We start from the raw sequence: 15,801 nt of genomic DNA, 5'->3' as shown, positions 1-15,801 counted from the left end.
GGGAGCAGATTTAAAGGGACAGTTCACCGAATACATTTAAATCAAACTTTCAATAATTACACCCCATCTTGCTGTTCCAAAACCATTCGATTTTTTAAGCAAGATATTTATGGATTTAAATTGACATAACTGGCCACTTTTATGGATGGTCGTTACTAACGAAATTGAGCTAATTTGCATTCAAGCTAGTTAGGTGGGCAATTTATCTAATGTATAAATAAAGAACTATAGATCTGTACATAAATTGCTAGATTAAATTACTATTATGTGCAAAATAATTAAATGGTTTGGTTGTCCACACGCAGACTCAGTAAATACTGACTCAGCTAACAACATATATATATATATATATATAATTCTAGTGAAACCTTTTCTCTCTCTCTCTTGCCTTTTTATTTTTTACTTTTCTAAATGATCTGATTAAAAACTGATTTACAGAGTTAGATTTTTTTCCCCGTCATTTTCTGTCATCTTTATTTATAGATAATTTAGTGAAATGCTGCTGATTTTTTTGGACTAGTTCATGTAGCAGGAAAGTTCTACTTAAATTATGTGTTATATTACAGTGTTTTATGTTTATAATGAAATTGTTCCCTTAAGAAGATTAATGTAGTTAATTAACGGTAGCTTTTCTGTAGCTTAATTACTTTCTAAGTAGCTTGCCTCTTTACTCACACATTGCACATTAATATGCATAATACACCTGCAGTGGACTTTTAATGATCAGTAACAGTGCGGCGGTAGAGAGGATCACAGATGTGCTGAGACGAGCCTGTGGACACCAAGATGCAACGGCTTAACATGAGCTCCACTCTTTTCCTGAATCGGATGGTATTTTGTGTGTCCTGGTGTATTCAGCAGTGGCTGTGTCATTGTGACAGTGGACAGTGTGTCCATTTGAACTAATGCCGCAAATAAAGAGCTTTCCAGCAATCAGGGTGTTCCTGTGCTTACAGTGAGTGCGCCTGCTGCTTTATCCTGCACAGCTGGAGCAGGACTGGCCTCTCCCAGTGGAGTTACTGCATCCCTCACACTAATCACTCCGGCATTAAATCATTGGAAATAATTAGACATGACCCAAATGTGTGCACATGATAATACAGATTGATTTTTACCACTAGATGCAGTTCTGTCAGGTTTGTAGTTATTTAGCCATGAAAATGTTACACAGATATGGGATTTGTCGGAATCTTTGTCAGTGTTTATCTAACATCATTCTGCTATTATATAATATGCACTCAATGCATTTGCAGTAATCACAATTATTATGAATCATTGCGTTTGTGCAATATTCTGCATGGGTGTGATTCACTCCAAATGAAAATACTTTAGTGAATATGAAAAAGTGGCTTCTACATTTCAGTTTAATTAAATTAAATATTATTAACAATTATATCTACTTCCCGTGTCCCCATAAACCAAATGGTTTAAGCCAAAAATACTAACCTTATATATATAAATATATATATACTGTGTGTATATATATATATATATATATATTTGCAGTAATCACAATTATTATGAATCATTGCGTTTGTGCAATATTCTGCATGGGTGTGATTCACTCCAAATGAAAATACTTTAGTGAATATGAAAAAGTGGCTTCTACATTTCAGTTTAATTAAATTAAATATTATTAACAATTATATCTACTTCCCGTGTCCCCATAAACCAAATGGTTTAAGCCAAAAATACTAACCTTATATATATAAATATATATATACAGTATATATATATATATATATAAATTACTTTTATGTGTCTGTCCCTGTTTGTGATTTTGTTTCAGATCTGTACATAAATTTTGTTCAGAAATGGCTCCAGTATTCTGTAGCTTTCCATCTCACATACAATGCAAAGATATGCTGAGACGTGACATGAGAAGTGATACTTTACATGAAAAGGGTACAAAATAGAGCCTAAAACTCTTAAAAATTTTTTTAATTTTTAGCATTTAAACAAAAGTGTTATCTGAGAATAAAAATGATTATTGTTATTATTATTTTAAAATATGCCAGCATGTGTAACAGGGTTGCATGTTTTCAATTCGCCTTCATCTCTTTCCGATAAAACTGCCACTCACTGGATATTTCACTTTAAAGTGTTGTGAAACATGCAAGAAGCAACGTAATGCCGTTTTGCAGAAATATCGGCACGGATACGTTTTAACAATAAGTCTGGTTTGGAAATTATTTACACAAAATTTTAAATTTACTTTGCTGATTTTAATAGAGTACCAGAATCATATCCCCTTCTTCTGACTCCTGTTTGTGGTGGTTAATGGGATTTGTACAATGTGTGTTTCCACCAGCCTGTTTAAATCTGGTCTTTCTCTTTCTGCAGCCTGTGGGACGGTGAGTGCGGGTGCGGAGGACGAGGGGGAAGCGGAGGCCGGTTGGATCGAGGGGGCTGCTATCTTACTCTCAGTGGTCTGTGTTGTTCTGGTCACGGCCTTCAATGACTGGAGCAAAGAGAAACAGTTCAGGGGTTTACAGAGCCGCATCGAACAGGAACAGAAATTCCAGGTGGTGCGTGGAGGGCAGGTCATCCAACTTCCTGTGTCAGAAATTGTCGCTGGCGATATTGCACAAGTCAAGTATGGTATGTGTCATCATTTTTTTATTTATTTATTTTAAATGTATCTTCCTTGTATTTATAATTGGATGACATATGCTGATTTGTCCTTTACATGCAGTCCGCTAGCAGTCACATAGCACTACATGGCACAAGATGATTGGTCTCTACTGATTCTGCAGCCAGTGAGATTGCTGGCTCAACATTTAAATAGTCTGGTTTAGTATTGGCTATAAGGCCCTGTTTACACTTGGCATTAAGATGTGTTTTGGTCGGTCAGATCGTAAGCAGAAGAGGGAGACTCTTTTACATCTGCTGTTTTAATCCATCTCTTTTGTCCACGTTTGACCATTTTCCTGATTTCTTTGAGGGGAGAGTCTATGGGTGGGTGCATGTGTAGGCTTTTTCTGATCTTTCAATCTAATGTAAGAGAAAGTGAAGTGACATGTGGCCAAGTATGGTGACCATTACTCTGAATTTGTGCTCTGCATTTCAACCATCCAAGTGCAAACACACAGCAGTGAACACACACACACCGTGAACACACACCCGGAGCAGTGGGCAGCCATATGCTGCGGCACACGGGGAGCAGTTGGGGGTTCGGTGACTTGCTCAAGGGTCTCACCTCAGTTGTGGTATTGAAGGTGGAAGAGAGTGCTGTACATTCACTCCCCCCACCGACAATTCCTGCCGGACTTGGGACTCGAACCCGTAACCTTCAGCTAACAACTCTCTAACCATTAGGCCACGACTGCCCCATTTACACTCAAACTTGAAAGGAGACAATGGAAAATTATATCTAGAGTAGCAGCTTTCATTTCTGCATTTCTGCTCGGATACCTACAAAACTACGTGAACACTGTGGATTTGCGTTAGATTTAAATCTGGTAAGAAAACATTGTACTTTTTAAATTTTTTTCACCTTCAAACCAAACTTACGATTTCAGCCGGTAGAGTTTAAATTGTGTTCTGTCTGGCTAACGCTCTTCAATAACATGTCTAGTAATGTTTAAGAATTAGGTCAGTAGGCAAAGAGGAGGAGGTCTTAAGCGGCTGTTTGAACGTATTCAACCACATGAGTGTTTACACTAGGAAATAAATCATTATCAACTACCTCTGGAAGTGGCTCAAAGTGGACAAACTCAAAATGTTTGTGTTTGTCAAAATGTTGTCCACTTGTGATCGGATCGACAAAAATGCATCTTAATACCAAGTGTAAACAGAGCCTAAGTTGGTCCTGCAGCACACTATCCGAGTTCGTCTGAAACCCTCCACCTCCCCCAGCTCCACCTGTCTAGATCTGCTACAGGATTTATGTACGCCTATTCACACAACACTAGCATGACTATATTAACAACCAACTACATTAACATTGTCATATCTATTAAAATGTTAAAACTATCCCAAGTGCTGTCATAATTGAAGTAACTAAAGTATATATTGCATAGTACAGTATATATGGGTGATTCTTTAATTAGGGAAATGTTTCTGTTAAAAAAAAAAAATAAGAAAAATTATTAATTCTAATGACAGATTAGTATGCCTTTAATATTATACTGTGTCTCTTTAATTACTTTTTCAGTTGTGTTGAAGGGTTACATTTGGATTTTTTCCCCCCCATTATCTAGATTTTTAACTTCAATACAATACATTTATAAAATCGGGGGAACTGTACTTAACACTTCTGTAATTGATATGGTATTTAGTTATTTGTAAATATAACAAATTAATGTTTTTATTTATTTATTTATTTTGAAACAGAAATTAATAAATACGTTTGATATTAAGTATTTTTGAGAAGTTTACACTACATTAACATTGTCATATCTATTAAAATGTTAAAACTATCCCAAGTGCTGTCATAATTGAAGTAACTAAAGTATATATTGCATAGTACAGTATATATGGGTGATTCTTTAATTAGGGAAATGTTTCTGTTAAAAAAAAAAAATAAGAAAAATTATTAATTCTAATGACAGATTAGTATGCCTTTAATATTATACTGTGTCTCTTTAATTACTTTTTCAGTTGTGTTGAAGGGTTACATTTGGATTTTTTCCCCCCCATTATCTAGATTTTTAACTTCAATACAATACATTTATAAAATCGGGGGAACTGTACTTAACACATCTGTAATTGATATGGTATTTAGTTATTTGTAAATATAACAAATTAATGTTTTTATTTATTTATAAAATTGATATTAAGTATTTTTGAGAAGTTTACATTTTCTGTGGTGTGATGCTACACTCCATCTAAAACAATTTTAAACAGTATTGAGTTCAATCTTTTTTTTAATATCATTCATGCAGCTTTTATAAGCTCATATTAATTGAGAGACTACAGTTCATGAGATATTTGTACTACAATTAATGTCACACTACAGAACCATTTAAAATGATTTATTGAAGACATAAATGTAATGAAAGGTTAAAAATATTCTAAGAAATACTTACCATTTACAATATCTATAATATACACATTATCCTTAAATCTTGATTTAAAAAAGTCAATGGACATGTTTCAGTGTATAAATCAATATTATGCAATGTGTAAAGCTATAATATGCATTAACATAGGTGAAATGTAGTTTTAAGAATTTAGGTTGAAGGTTCGCCCATATGTAATTAAGTAGTGCGTTATCAAGAGAGCTTTTATACATGACTGGACATCATTGCTGTGCGTTGAAGCAAGACTGATCTGTGTCATTAATTACAGTTTGATTATGAGGGTTATTAAGCTGATCAACACTTTCTAGTCTGAAGATTTTATCAAACTAAAGGGCTTTGCTGGTTCTGCAGTATTGGAGAGGTTCCGGTTGTTATTTCGGATTTCCTAAACAAGTGGGAGGCAGATAATGTAGCTGTTGACAGTGACAGAGTGATCCTGTGGGTGAGAGCGCTTGGCAGGCTAGAAAGTGGGGTTGCATCTCCTTGACTAGTACAGTGATGGTTAGCAGTCCCAGGCTTACCGTTATTTTTGAATATGTGTGGGAGTTGATATGTTGCATGGCAAAGATGTAAAATGAAAGCAAAATTATCTCTGAACAAAATTACATTCTCTTGATAGATAAAACAACAGAAGGGCCAAATACCGAACCCTGGGGAACACCTACAATATAGTGTTGCCTTATTGAGCACACCATACTGCAGGCCTTGTCATTTTCATATTGACTTAGTTAGGGCTGTAAACTCAGAAATATTGGAGAGAGATTCTGTTGTGAAATGCTTGACAAGTGCAATCTTAGAGGATCAACTTTGGAATTCTTTGGAGACAGCAATATTGATCCAGACTTGTTGTTTGGAGAAACTGAAGGGATTATTGGAAGGAACACAATGGAAGAGTTTTGGAGATTAGATTCTGAAATATGCTTCATTTCTGAGTTGCTGAAGAAAGACTCAGGTGTGCTTGCTATAGGTCACTTTGAATATCATGTACATGATCACATTCCCCCTAAAACTAACCCTGACACTAATAGGCAAAATACATTTACAGTTTGATTAATAACTTTAAGACATTTGATTCCTCAGGGTTATTTGATCATGTTGTTCACTGGCAGCTGTTAACATAAAGCTGTTTAGCCTGTTAACAGCTGCTTAAATGTCCCACAGTTCATCACTGTGTCAATATAAATTGGAGATCATTTGAAGACATTAAAGACAAATGAAGGTCATTGAAAGACATTATTGTGACAGACAAGTAAATCACTGACTATACAACAAGTGGCTCTTAAAATCAATATATTTTTAGTTTTATCATTTATATCAACATTAGTCTGTAACTGAGTTACTGTAGCAATCAGTCAGTCTGTCTGATGTACAGTATGGCACACAGACCCCTTCTGCATTAATTTTAAATGTTTCATCTACTGTACGTGTGTAAGACATACATCTTTGGAAGTTGTGTCCCATATTGCTGTTTTTAAGCACTTCACACCATGAGTCCCTGTACTTTTAAAATGCTGTTGTGTTAGATTATTTTGCACTCCATCCAGCTGTTTCATTAAGCAGTACGTCTCCTCATTCGTTTTATGCTGCTGCTCTTGTTAAGTGTGGTTTGGTGAGGAGTGTATTTGTTATGGATCATAACTGTTTTTTTTTCTTATTATTAATTCTACTGAATTTACATGTGAAATTGACAGCCCTAATCCTTTAGAATTTTCATCAACTAATGCTGAATTTCTGTGTCCAGGTGACCTGCTTCCAGCTGATGGGGTCTTGATACAATGCAATGATGTGAAGATTGACGAGAGTTCTCTGACAGGGGAATCCGACCATGTGCGCAAATCTGCAGATAAAGACCCCATGCTTCTCTCTGGTGAATGCTCACTTTGCTACTATATTTATTTGAATGTTGTGAACTTCTGCACATAATACAAGTTGAAGTCCTACATTTACTATAGTGAACTGAATATTAGTCCAACAGATTATGTCAGAATGAAGATTCATTTTATTGGTTTAATACAGTCAGTAAGGTCAAGACCTCTGAGATAAGACCGGACAAAACTCGGGACAGACATACTGTCATTGATGTGTTTAAACTAGCAGCTAGCTTCATTCTAGGATAATGTTAGCCAATAGTTCATTAAATGTATCTATTAAAAACATATAATGGCACACTTTTAATGTACTTTGATTCTACAACTTTTACTGAAAAGGACAATACCTGTAGTGACAAACCAGTCCTCTGTGTTTGCTCCTTAGCCTGTTGATAAGAGTCCAGTCAGGTGTGTATGAGGGATGGATGTTGACAGACAGCAGTCTGTGGTGTCCGTGGATGACATCACACACTGTGTCAGCTGTGCTGTGGTCAGAGCGGCCTGCTATTATTTGCAGTTTCTCCATGACTTACTGCACGGTTAACTGAATCACCAGGCACCCATGTGATGGAGGGCTCGGGTCGAATGGTGGTCACGGCTGTCGGAGTGAACTCTCAGACCGGGATCATCTTTACCTTGCTCGGTGCTGGAGGAGAGGAGGAAGAGAAAAAAGAGAAGAAAGGTGCGTAACTAAAGCTCAGCTTGGAAAAAGCTTGCGTTACATCTGCCCAGGACACTTCTGTACAGGACTCAACATGTAATTCCTGCCTGTAACTGATATGCAACTATTATTGTATAAAACATATTTAGGCTTAAATTTAATTTACATCCATCTGGATTACATAGTTCTAACATATATAATATATAAACTAATAAACTGAATGTGATGTATGTTTGCCAATCATACATAAATGAAATAGGTAACATTTCTGTACTCCAAAAAATCGTGCCATGGTTTATTATTAATTAATTGCATCTAAATGCTTTTATTTAAATCATTAAATCATATAAAAAAAAAAACCATTTATTCGAATTTCTTAGAATCGGCATAAATCTGTTCATTGTAAAAACAAACAATTTACTCAGTTAACAAGTATAAACATGGTTCAAATATGACTAGCTGTGGAACAAGCAATATTCAATTAGTTAAAATGTATAAGATTGAAACTGGATTTATTGATTATAAATGTATCTGGTTATTGCATATGTATAACACATTCAGTCTATTAGTAAGCTGCTATGTTTCACTTATGTATGACTGACAAATATGCATCACAGGTTTATTAGTATATTTATGTTAAAACAGTGTAATCCAAAAAGGTGGAAATTTTATATGCATCTTTAATTTAGGTCTATGTTGGAAAATCTTTTATTGTAAACCATAAAAACAGGACACCGGGGGGGGGGAAAGGACATTATAAAATGTACTAAAAGTCAAAACGCCATTGACATTGTCTTAATTTATAATTGATAAAACTCTCCGAGTGTTGTCAGAAAGTAAATGCATTTATTGTTGCTCATCGATTTCATCATTTGAATAAATCTCTAATTTAAAGTATTAAACTATGGTGCGTAACTCAACCTACAGGTTCGATACCTCAAATTTAGGAGAGTGTGCCATTGCGATTGGACTTAAGAAAACCCTAGCAGCACCCTGCTAAATACCCAAGTGGCGATGAGTTTTGCACAGCAAAGAAAGTTTAATTACAAAAAAAACATGCTGCTTATTTTCTCCCAATCAGAGACTGCTTTTGGGTAGAAAGTGTACTGTTGTTTTCCCAGCGGCTGCTTCAGACTGACACATGAAAATGTGCTGTTTCTGGTTGGGTAGCATGTGCTGCCCACACCGTTTGTGAGCATAAGGCCTTATGTGTGTGTTATTCTGCAAACTGCCACAGGTCAGGCTCTGGAGGATGGCCATCAGCTGGCAGGTAGAGTATGAATCTCTGTACCCGGGGATATCTGCAGTAATGCTCATTTATTACCCCACTAAACCCGCTCTGCCCTCCCGAGCCCCGCTTTAGTAACCGCGATCTTTCACTTAAAAAGACGCTCTTTTTAAGTATTTACAGAAATGCATTTCATCCATGATCCTGCATAGATGATGATCAGGAGGTTGTGATGTAACCCCGGCTTATTCCCTCAAGAGCGGATAGATTGATTGCGGTTTCGTAGCCTGGTAGTCTGATACCCTACAGCTTGTAGACTGTTGTGATTGAAGCACTTGGATTTGATTTGGAAGCATGTGTTTATTTGGTTGTTTTATTTTTTGAATCACCTGTTCTTATTTACTTAATTGGTAGTTGAACGTAGCAATTGGAATTTTCTCTCAAATGATGGGTATCTGTCGATGCCAGCTATTTGTGCCATTGATCATTGTGTCATTTTGTGCCTCAACTTTGTTTTGTCTGCCATATTATGTGTAACCTGTCTTATGTTGCAGTGTTTTTTTCCCATCAGTGCCATTCTTTTAAAGTCGCCTTTCAGTTGACAGCAGTATATTGAGAGATACTAATCGTGGTAACGACGCTCTTAACCATGCTACTTTTGTTCATTATTACGGCTAGACTGCTCCCATCCCTCCTCACACCCCATCGCAACTATAGCTACCGATGGTGCGGCAAGCGCAAATGCCCCTGGTAATACCAGCCTAGTCAATGGTAGGTTGAGCAGCTCTCTGCTGTCCGTCCCTCACTGGCTCCGCCTCTCCTCCTCCTCCTCCTCCAGTTGTCTTGATCTTCCTCTCCTGCTGACTGTGTGGTCCTCTCAGTGCATGTCACCTCTAATCGTTCACTCCTTTTCTGTTCTCCTCCCTCTTCTACCCTTTCCCCTTCTTTTATTTTAGGTATGCCAACAGCAATTACACAATGTAGATTGTCCCACTGGTTGAAATACACCGTTTGACTATTACCAGAATAGTTGAGCAACTTGAGCATAAATAAAATAAGAGCTGCACTTCAACTGATTTTAAATTTCAGTCATTTAAGTTTCAAAAAGAAGATAACGACTTATTGTGTTGTGTTTTTAGTATGTTGGTATGCGATTTATGATACGAGTGTGAATATGGTATGATGTGAAATATAATTAAAATATGTGGTGTTACAACATGATCCCATTAGTTTTCATTTGTAAAAATCTAGCATGCATACTGCTCAAAAGTTTGGAGTCAGTTTTTTTTTAATTTTTTAAGAAATTAATACTTTAATTCAGCAAGGATGAGTTAAATTGATCAAAAGTGGCAGCAAAAACTTTTACATTGTTACAAAATATTTCAATTTCAAATAAATAGACTTTCAATTAATCAAAAAATCATTAACAAATAAATTTGAGCAAATAAATGCTCTTGACTTCCAATCATAGATAGATAGATAGATAGATAGATAGATAGATGATAGATAGATAGATAGATAGATAGATAGATAGATAGATGAAACTTTCATCTCATGCTTTAGACAAAAGTGCCATATACAACAGTACCCATGTAGTTGCGTGGGTATTTATGTGATTGGACAAATCTGATATACAGTACACTATGATGAGGTTTTGCGTGTACTGGGTTTTTGGTTCCTCTGGTTCTTTCAACTAACCCTCTGCGGTGGTAAAGTGGCTCTCCTCCTCTCTGCTCCTGTGGTGTGGCATGGCTGTTGCTCCTGCATGTCCAGTAGTGTTGTGCTGTTCCTCTAGTCCTCATTGTGTTGAGTGTTTCTCCTCCATGGAATATCTGAATGACTACTACTCAAATCTTGCACTGTGACAAATCATAGTGACAAACATAGATATGACTACAAAGAGAGTAATATGATGTACAGATTAAATACACGTTAGATATTCCATGGCATTCCTGTCAAAAAGCCAACATGAAAACACACAACTGAACTACTTTTGTTGGAACAAACACACATACTGCATATACTTCAATATCAAATACATGTATTCAAGAAAGCAAATAAGTGTTAACACTATAAATGTAGATGGCAGCTGATATTCTATATATCACTCATCAATTTGACTTTACCAAACCCATAATGCACCTCAAAACTTCATTATGAAACAACTCTATGTTATGTATGTGACTCACAATGACGTTGATAAATTACTCATTCTCTGTCTTCCTTCTTAATTTGATTTCACTGTAATGTCCATGTGATGAATGTTTTATCGTCTGCTTTCTGTTATTTTTGTCCTGTGTCTGTGGATGCCTTCATCTTAGGTAAAATGCAGGATGGAAATATGGAGAACAACCAGACCAAAGGTAATCTGCTTTCACTTTACCGCTGGTTTGAGCGCTCACCATTATTTTATTCCTCCTCTCCTTTCGGCGGGTTCAGATGTCAGCTCGTCTGTTTGTGCTGCTTCTCATGTGTGTGTCAGGGTCTCTCGATGACATCACACTTCCTATATGTGTCAAAATCTCGAATCAGTTGAATTCTTAACAGAGTTTTTAGTGATCTGTAGCCTAACTCTTTTTGCTCTTTGGTTATTCATTCGTTTACGAATACGGACAAAAAATATCCAGAGGTTTCTGTTCGTTTCAAATAATGGTGAAAATAAATTAGTCTATGCATATATTGACAGCAGACATGTATTTATGTATCCAGCCCGGTAAATGACTTTTATTATTAAATATTTTGCAAATTACATTTGTCTATAAATTTGCTCTTAAGTTTATTCACATGATACAGTCTGGCTAAAGCATCGTGTCATCAGGTTTCTGATGTATGCCAAAGATTTGACATTTTATAGTTAGTCCATATGTTGATATTGCACATATCAGTGCCTTTCCCAACATGAAAAACAGTTTGTATAAACTTTATGTATGAGCACTTGTGATTCTGAACTCTGTTTGCAGTATAAATGGATTAAGACAGTAGATATTAAACATAACTTTTGTTTACTGTAACAAAGGTATAATTCACTGGTTTATATAGCTGGTTTGCATTGAGCATCTTTAAAATGTGGCAAAAATTGCACAAGAAACATTAAGCAGTTTGTCTTTTGTCTTAAAGGAATAGTTTACCCAAAAGTACAAATGAGCATCTCTTTTCCATTCAGTTACAAAGAATAGTTAATTTAGTTTGCAACAGCTACTGATACAGTTAATGAAGTCTCGCCCTATAGTTTTTCTTGTTCAGTAGCCGTTTCACTAGGATGTACATCAAAATTTTGTATGTACGACTTTATTGTACACTACAAATCTTGACATCCATTCTAGAGTTAATGAGAGAATTAGCTACATGCGATTCGTGAACCAACTTACTGACATAGCGGTTAAGAGGGGAAAATTATCATTGAAAATGACTAAATTTCAGTCTGGTCCTTACACAAAGCATCACTTGTTTCCGTTTTTTTTTTTAATTTGAAATTCCCATTCGTTGCAATTGTGTGGAAAAGAGTAACCAGCAAACCTCTTCAAGATTTCTACTTTTGTGTTCCACAGAAGAAAGAAAGTCTTAGAGGTTTGAAGCAAAATGAAGGTGAACGATGACTGAGCTTTCATTTTTGGGTGACCTATCCCTTTAAATAAAGGCACTTCAAGATCTTTTGTCCCATACGAACTTGTTACGGAGCATCTCCGTCATCAGATCCCATGAAAAGGTTTTTTCAGTAGAGCAGACGTCTCTCAACCATATCATGATACCAGGATTGGTTTAATTGAGTTCCTGGAATGTGAAATTCATTCACCGGCTCATGTTCCCGTTGAGATAGATCAATGTAGATATACAAAATAACACATTAATTAATTTGGTGGTTTGGTGATTTTGCTGCCTAAAGTAATTGAAGATTAATGGTTCTTTGCAAATATCGACTTCTATTGGAATTGTAAGTGGTGGCTAGTAACTCATAATGGTCATTCATGCATCTGTTAATATACAAAGAAACATGCAAAACCCAACAGTAGAGTTTAAACTATAGTTTATTCTCTCACAGTGACTACATGGCCAGTACGGTCAAGGGCCAGCATTACCTATAGTCGTGAGCAAAGGTCAGACGGCCCATAACCCACATGTGTTTCCTGTGATCATTGCAGTGAAGAAGCAGGATGGTGCTGCAGCAATGGAGATGCAGCCCTTGAAGAGCGCAGAGGGCGGAGAAGCAGATGACAAAGAGAAGAAGAAAGCCAGTGTCTCCAAGAAAGAGAAATCCGTTCTGCAAGGAAAACTGACAAAGCTGGCTGTACAAATCGGCAAAGCAGGTGCTATGTGTTTTTAGGTTGTTTGGCGGATCGAGGTTAGTGTTGTACTATCACAGAGGAGCACCATGCACTAATGCGATGCTTGCTGTGATCTGGTCCTCAGGTTTGGTGATGTCTGCCATTACAGTCATCATCCTGGTGCTTTTCTTTGCAATCGATAACTTTGTGCTTCAGAAGAGGCCATGGCTGCCGGAGTGTACGCCGATCTACATTCAGTATTTTGTCAAATTCTTCATCATTGGCGTTACAGTGCTGGTGGTGGCTGTTCCTGAAGGCCTTCCGCTGGCTGTCACCATCTCTCTGGCCTACTCTGTGAAGGTAAACTTGTTCAGCATGAAGAACATTTAGAATGTATCATATTTAGATCTAGTTTAATACTTTTGACATTAAATTAAGCTAATGAGCTGATTACCCAGACAGCAATTTGGGGCATCATAGGATCACTTATAACAGTTTTAAAATGCTTCATTTATTTTTATCTTGAGAAACGTTTACTCCATTACAAAATGACACCTGTTAAACCAGTTGTTGATTAAATCACACCGAACAATTCATTTGCAATCATATCAGAGAGATTTTTTATAAATGTTCATTTCATTGCCTGCAGCAGAAATTGACTCCCACGTCCTGTGCACGCTCTCTTAAAAGTCAGAATAAAATGAAAAGTGAATTGTGAACGACTTTATCCATGCATGCTTTATTTTTTTATTTTTACATTGACTTTGTTATTTTTAATAAAATGGCGTAACTTGTCGCTTCCAATAAAAATGACAGACTTCATTGAGAGTGCAATGCCCACACTTCAAAATCCAATCAACAACCAGTGTACAGAACCAACTGTGAGCAATATGCTGTGTTCATGCCATGGTGGAATTTTCATATTTTGTGTTTTATAACTTCACATTTATGTCGTTGTCAAACGAATGATTACAAATTGGAAACACTGAATTTCATGAAAGCTCTGAACTGTCTCACTTGATATTTGTGGAGTCACATAAAAACAACCAAAATGGCAGCAACTTCAACAGGTAAAGATCGCTGGGTAGCTATTATATCTGCACAGGAGTATTTTATTACCAACAAAACTGCCTATGAATCTGTGTTGGCATAATGGGTGTTGCAATAGAAATTAATGTTCTCTGTCTGGCTGTGTGAACAGTAATTCCAACACATTAGTTAAGTTCCTCATGAGATAGCAGCCTTTTTATGTCCCATTTCAGTTAGAAGGATGTTTATGTAGACAAGTACTTATAGGTAGTGGACTGTGCAGTTTTTAGACATATCCAGAATGTACTCTCAAGATGTTGTATTAGCTAGTTATCTGTATCTGTATTTTTTGTCTGTGCTGATAGAAAATGATGAAGGATAACAATTTGGTACGCCATCTGGACGCTTGCGAGACCATGGGCAATGCCACAGCTATCTGCTCAGACAAGACTGGCACACTGACCACCAACCGAATGACAGCAGTGCAGTGCTATGTGGGCGATGTCCATTACAAGGCGATACCAGACCCCAGCTCCATCCCACCCAAAACTCTGGAAATACTGGTCAACGCTATATCCCTCAACAGCGCCTATACTACTAAAATACTGGTAAGACATAAAAACCTTTGGCTATTTGGCTAAAACTGGTGTCATTTCAGCAAAAAAATGTTTGGCAACATTAGACCTTAATGTTAATGTATAAGCATACCCGTGTACACTTCCTGGCCAAAAAGACGCACACTCTAATATTAGTTGGACCTCCTTTATCTTTGATTGCATTGTGCATTCATTGTGGCATTGTTCCAACAACCTTTTGCAACATATCATGTTCCCTGAAAAATGCTTTCACATTTTGAGCCAGATGAATCTTGTCACATTGTCACCCTGGATTATGGCCATGGGATACATCTACCAGCATGGCTCTTTAAGAAATGAAACGTTACACATTGCATTAGATACAGTTAAACAAATTGTTGCCAAACATATGCCAGAGACATATTTATTCAAGTCGAGTCACCTTTTATTTCTATAGCGCTTTTTAAAATTGTAATGCGTCAAAGCAGCTTCACGGTGATAAACCACAGAATAGCTGAATCCATTATGGAAGCTCAACTATGGAGCCAATTCAGATTCTTCAGTAAAGTCAGTTTAGTGTTGGATTCAGTGTTAATCGCTGCAATAATGACCCAATCATAGACTCTTAAGTGGTTTCTTATGTAATCCAAACAATGGCTTTTTTGTAGGGATGCACCGAAATGAAAATTCTTGGCCAAAGTCGAAACCGAACAAAATGAAACACTGGGCCAAATACCGAACATGGTTTTTCGAGTTTTTTTCCCCATGTATTTTGCCAATTTTTTTTTCACCATTGCATAAATTAAAAAGCCAAAATGTGCTTTTTACTGTTTTGTCTTGCTTTTCAAAGAAAAACTTCAATTACAAAACAACAATTTAAAAATATTTAACACTGAACATTTTTAACATTCTAGCAGACACTATACCAACAAAGCACAATTTAACTTAAAATTAATAAGTTAGTAAAATAATAATTTTTGGCCATCAGACCCCCTTCTTGAATCAGGCATGTATTTTTATTTTTTTTTACTGTATAATTAAAAGCAGCCTTGCTGAGAAGAGACTTCTTTTAAAACATTAGAAAATATTACAGATCCTAATTAGGGCTGCACGATAAATCGCATGCGATATTTAACGCGCATCTTGTCAGAAAT

General features: G+C 36.4%; 1 protein-coding gene across 1 annotated transcript in view; it reads left to right on the top strand.

Moving 5' to 3' along the window:
* Positions 1 to 15,801, top strand: part of LOC107746712 (plasma membrane calcium-transporting ATPase 2) — a 100,402-nt gene that overhangs the window by 46,696 nt on the left and 37,905 nt on the right. Inside the window, exons 4-12 of the mRNA XM_016561010.1 lie at positions 2,344 to 2,601; positions 6,766 to 6,891; positions 7,449 to 7,574; positions 8,791 to 8,823; positions 9,460 to 9,552; positions 11,103 to 11,144; positions 12,921 to 13,085; positions 13,189 to 13,403; positions 14,438 to 14,680. Of these exons, the coding sequence (XP_016416496.1) occupies positions 2,344 to 2,601; positions 6,766 to 6,891; positions 7,449 to 7,574; positions 8,791 to 8,823; positions 9,460 to 9,552; positions 11,103 to 11,144; positions 12,921 to 13,085; positions 13,189 to 13,403; positions 14,438 to 14,680 (1,301 nt within the window). The remainder of the gene's footprint in view (positions 1 to 2,343; positions 2,602 to 6,765; positions 6,892 to 7,448; positions 7,575 to 8,790; positions 8,824 to 9,459; positions 9,553 to 11,102; positions 11,145 to 12,920; positions 13,086 to 13,188; positions 13,404 to 14,437; positions 14,681 to 15,801) is intronic.

Source organism: Sinocyclocheilus rhinocerous, unplaced genomic scaffold, assembly GCF_001515625.1.
Source record: "Sinocyclocheilus rhinocerous isolate Xijiao unplaced genomic scaffold, SAMN03320098_v1.1 scaffold1100, whole genome shotgun sequence".
NCBI classification, from domain to species: domain Eukaryota; kingdom Metazoa; phylum Chordata; class Actinopteri; order Cypriniformes; family Cyprinidae; genus Sinocyclocheilus; species Sinocyclocheilus rhinocerous.
Note: the sequence above shows the minus strand (reverse complement) of the source record. Positions and strands in the feature narration are given on the sequence as shown.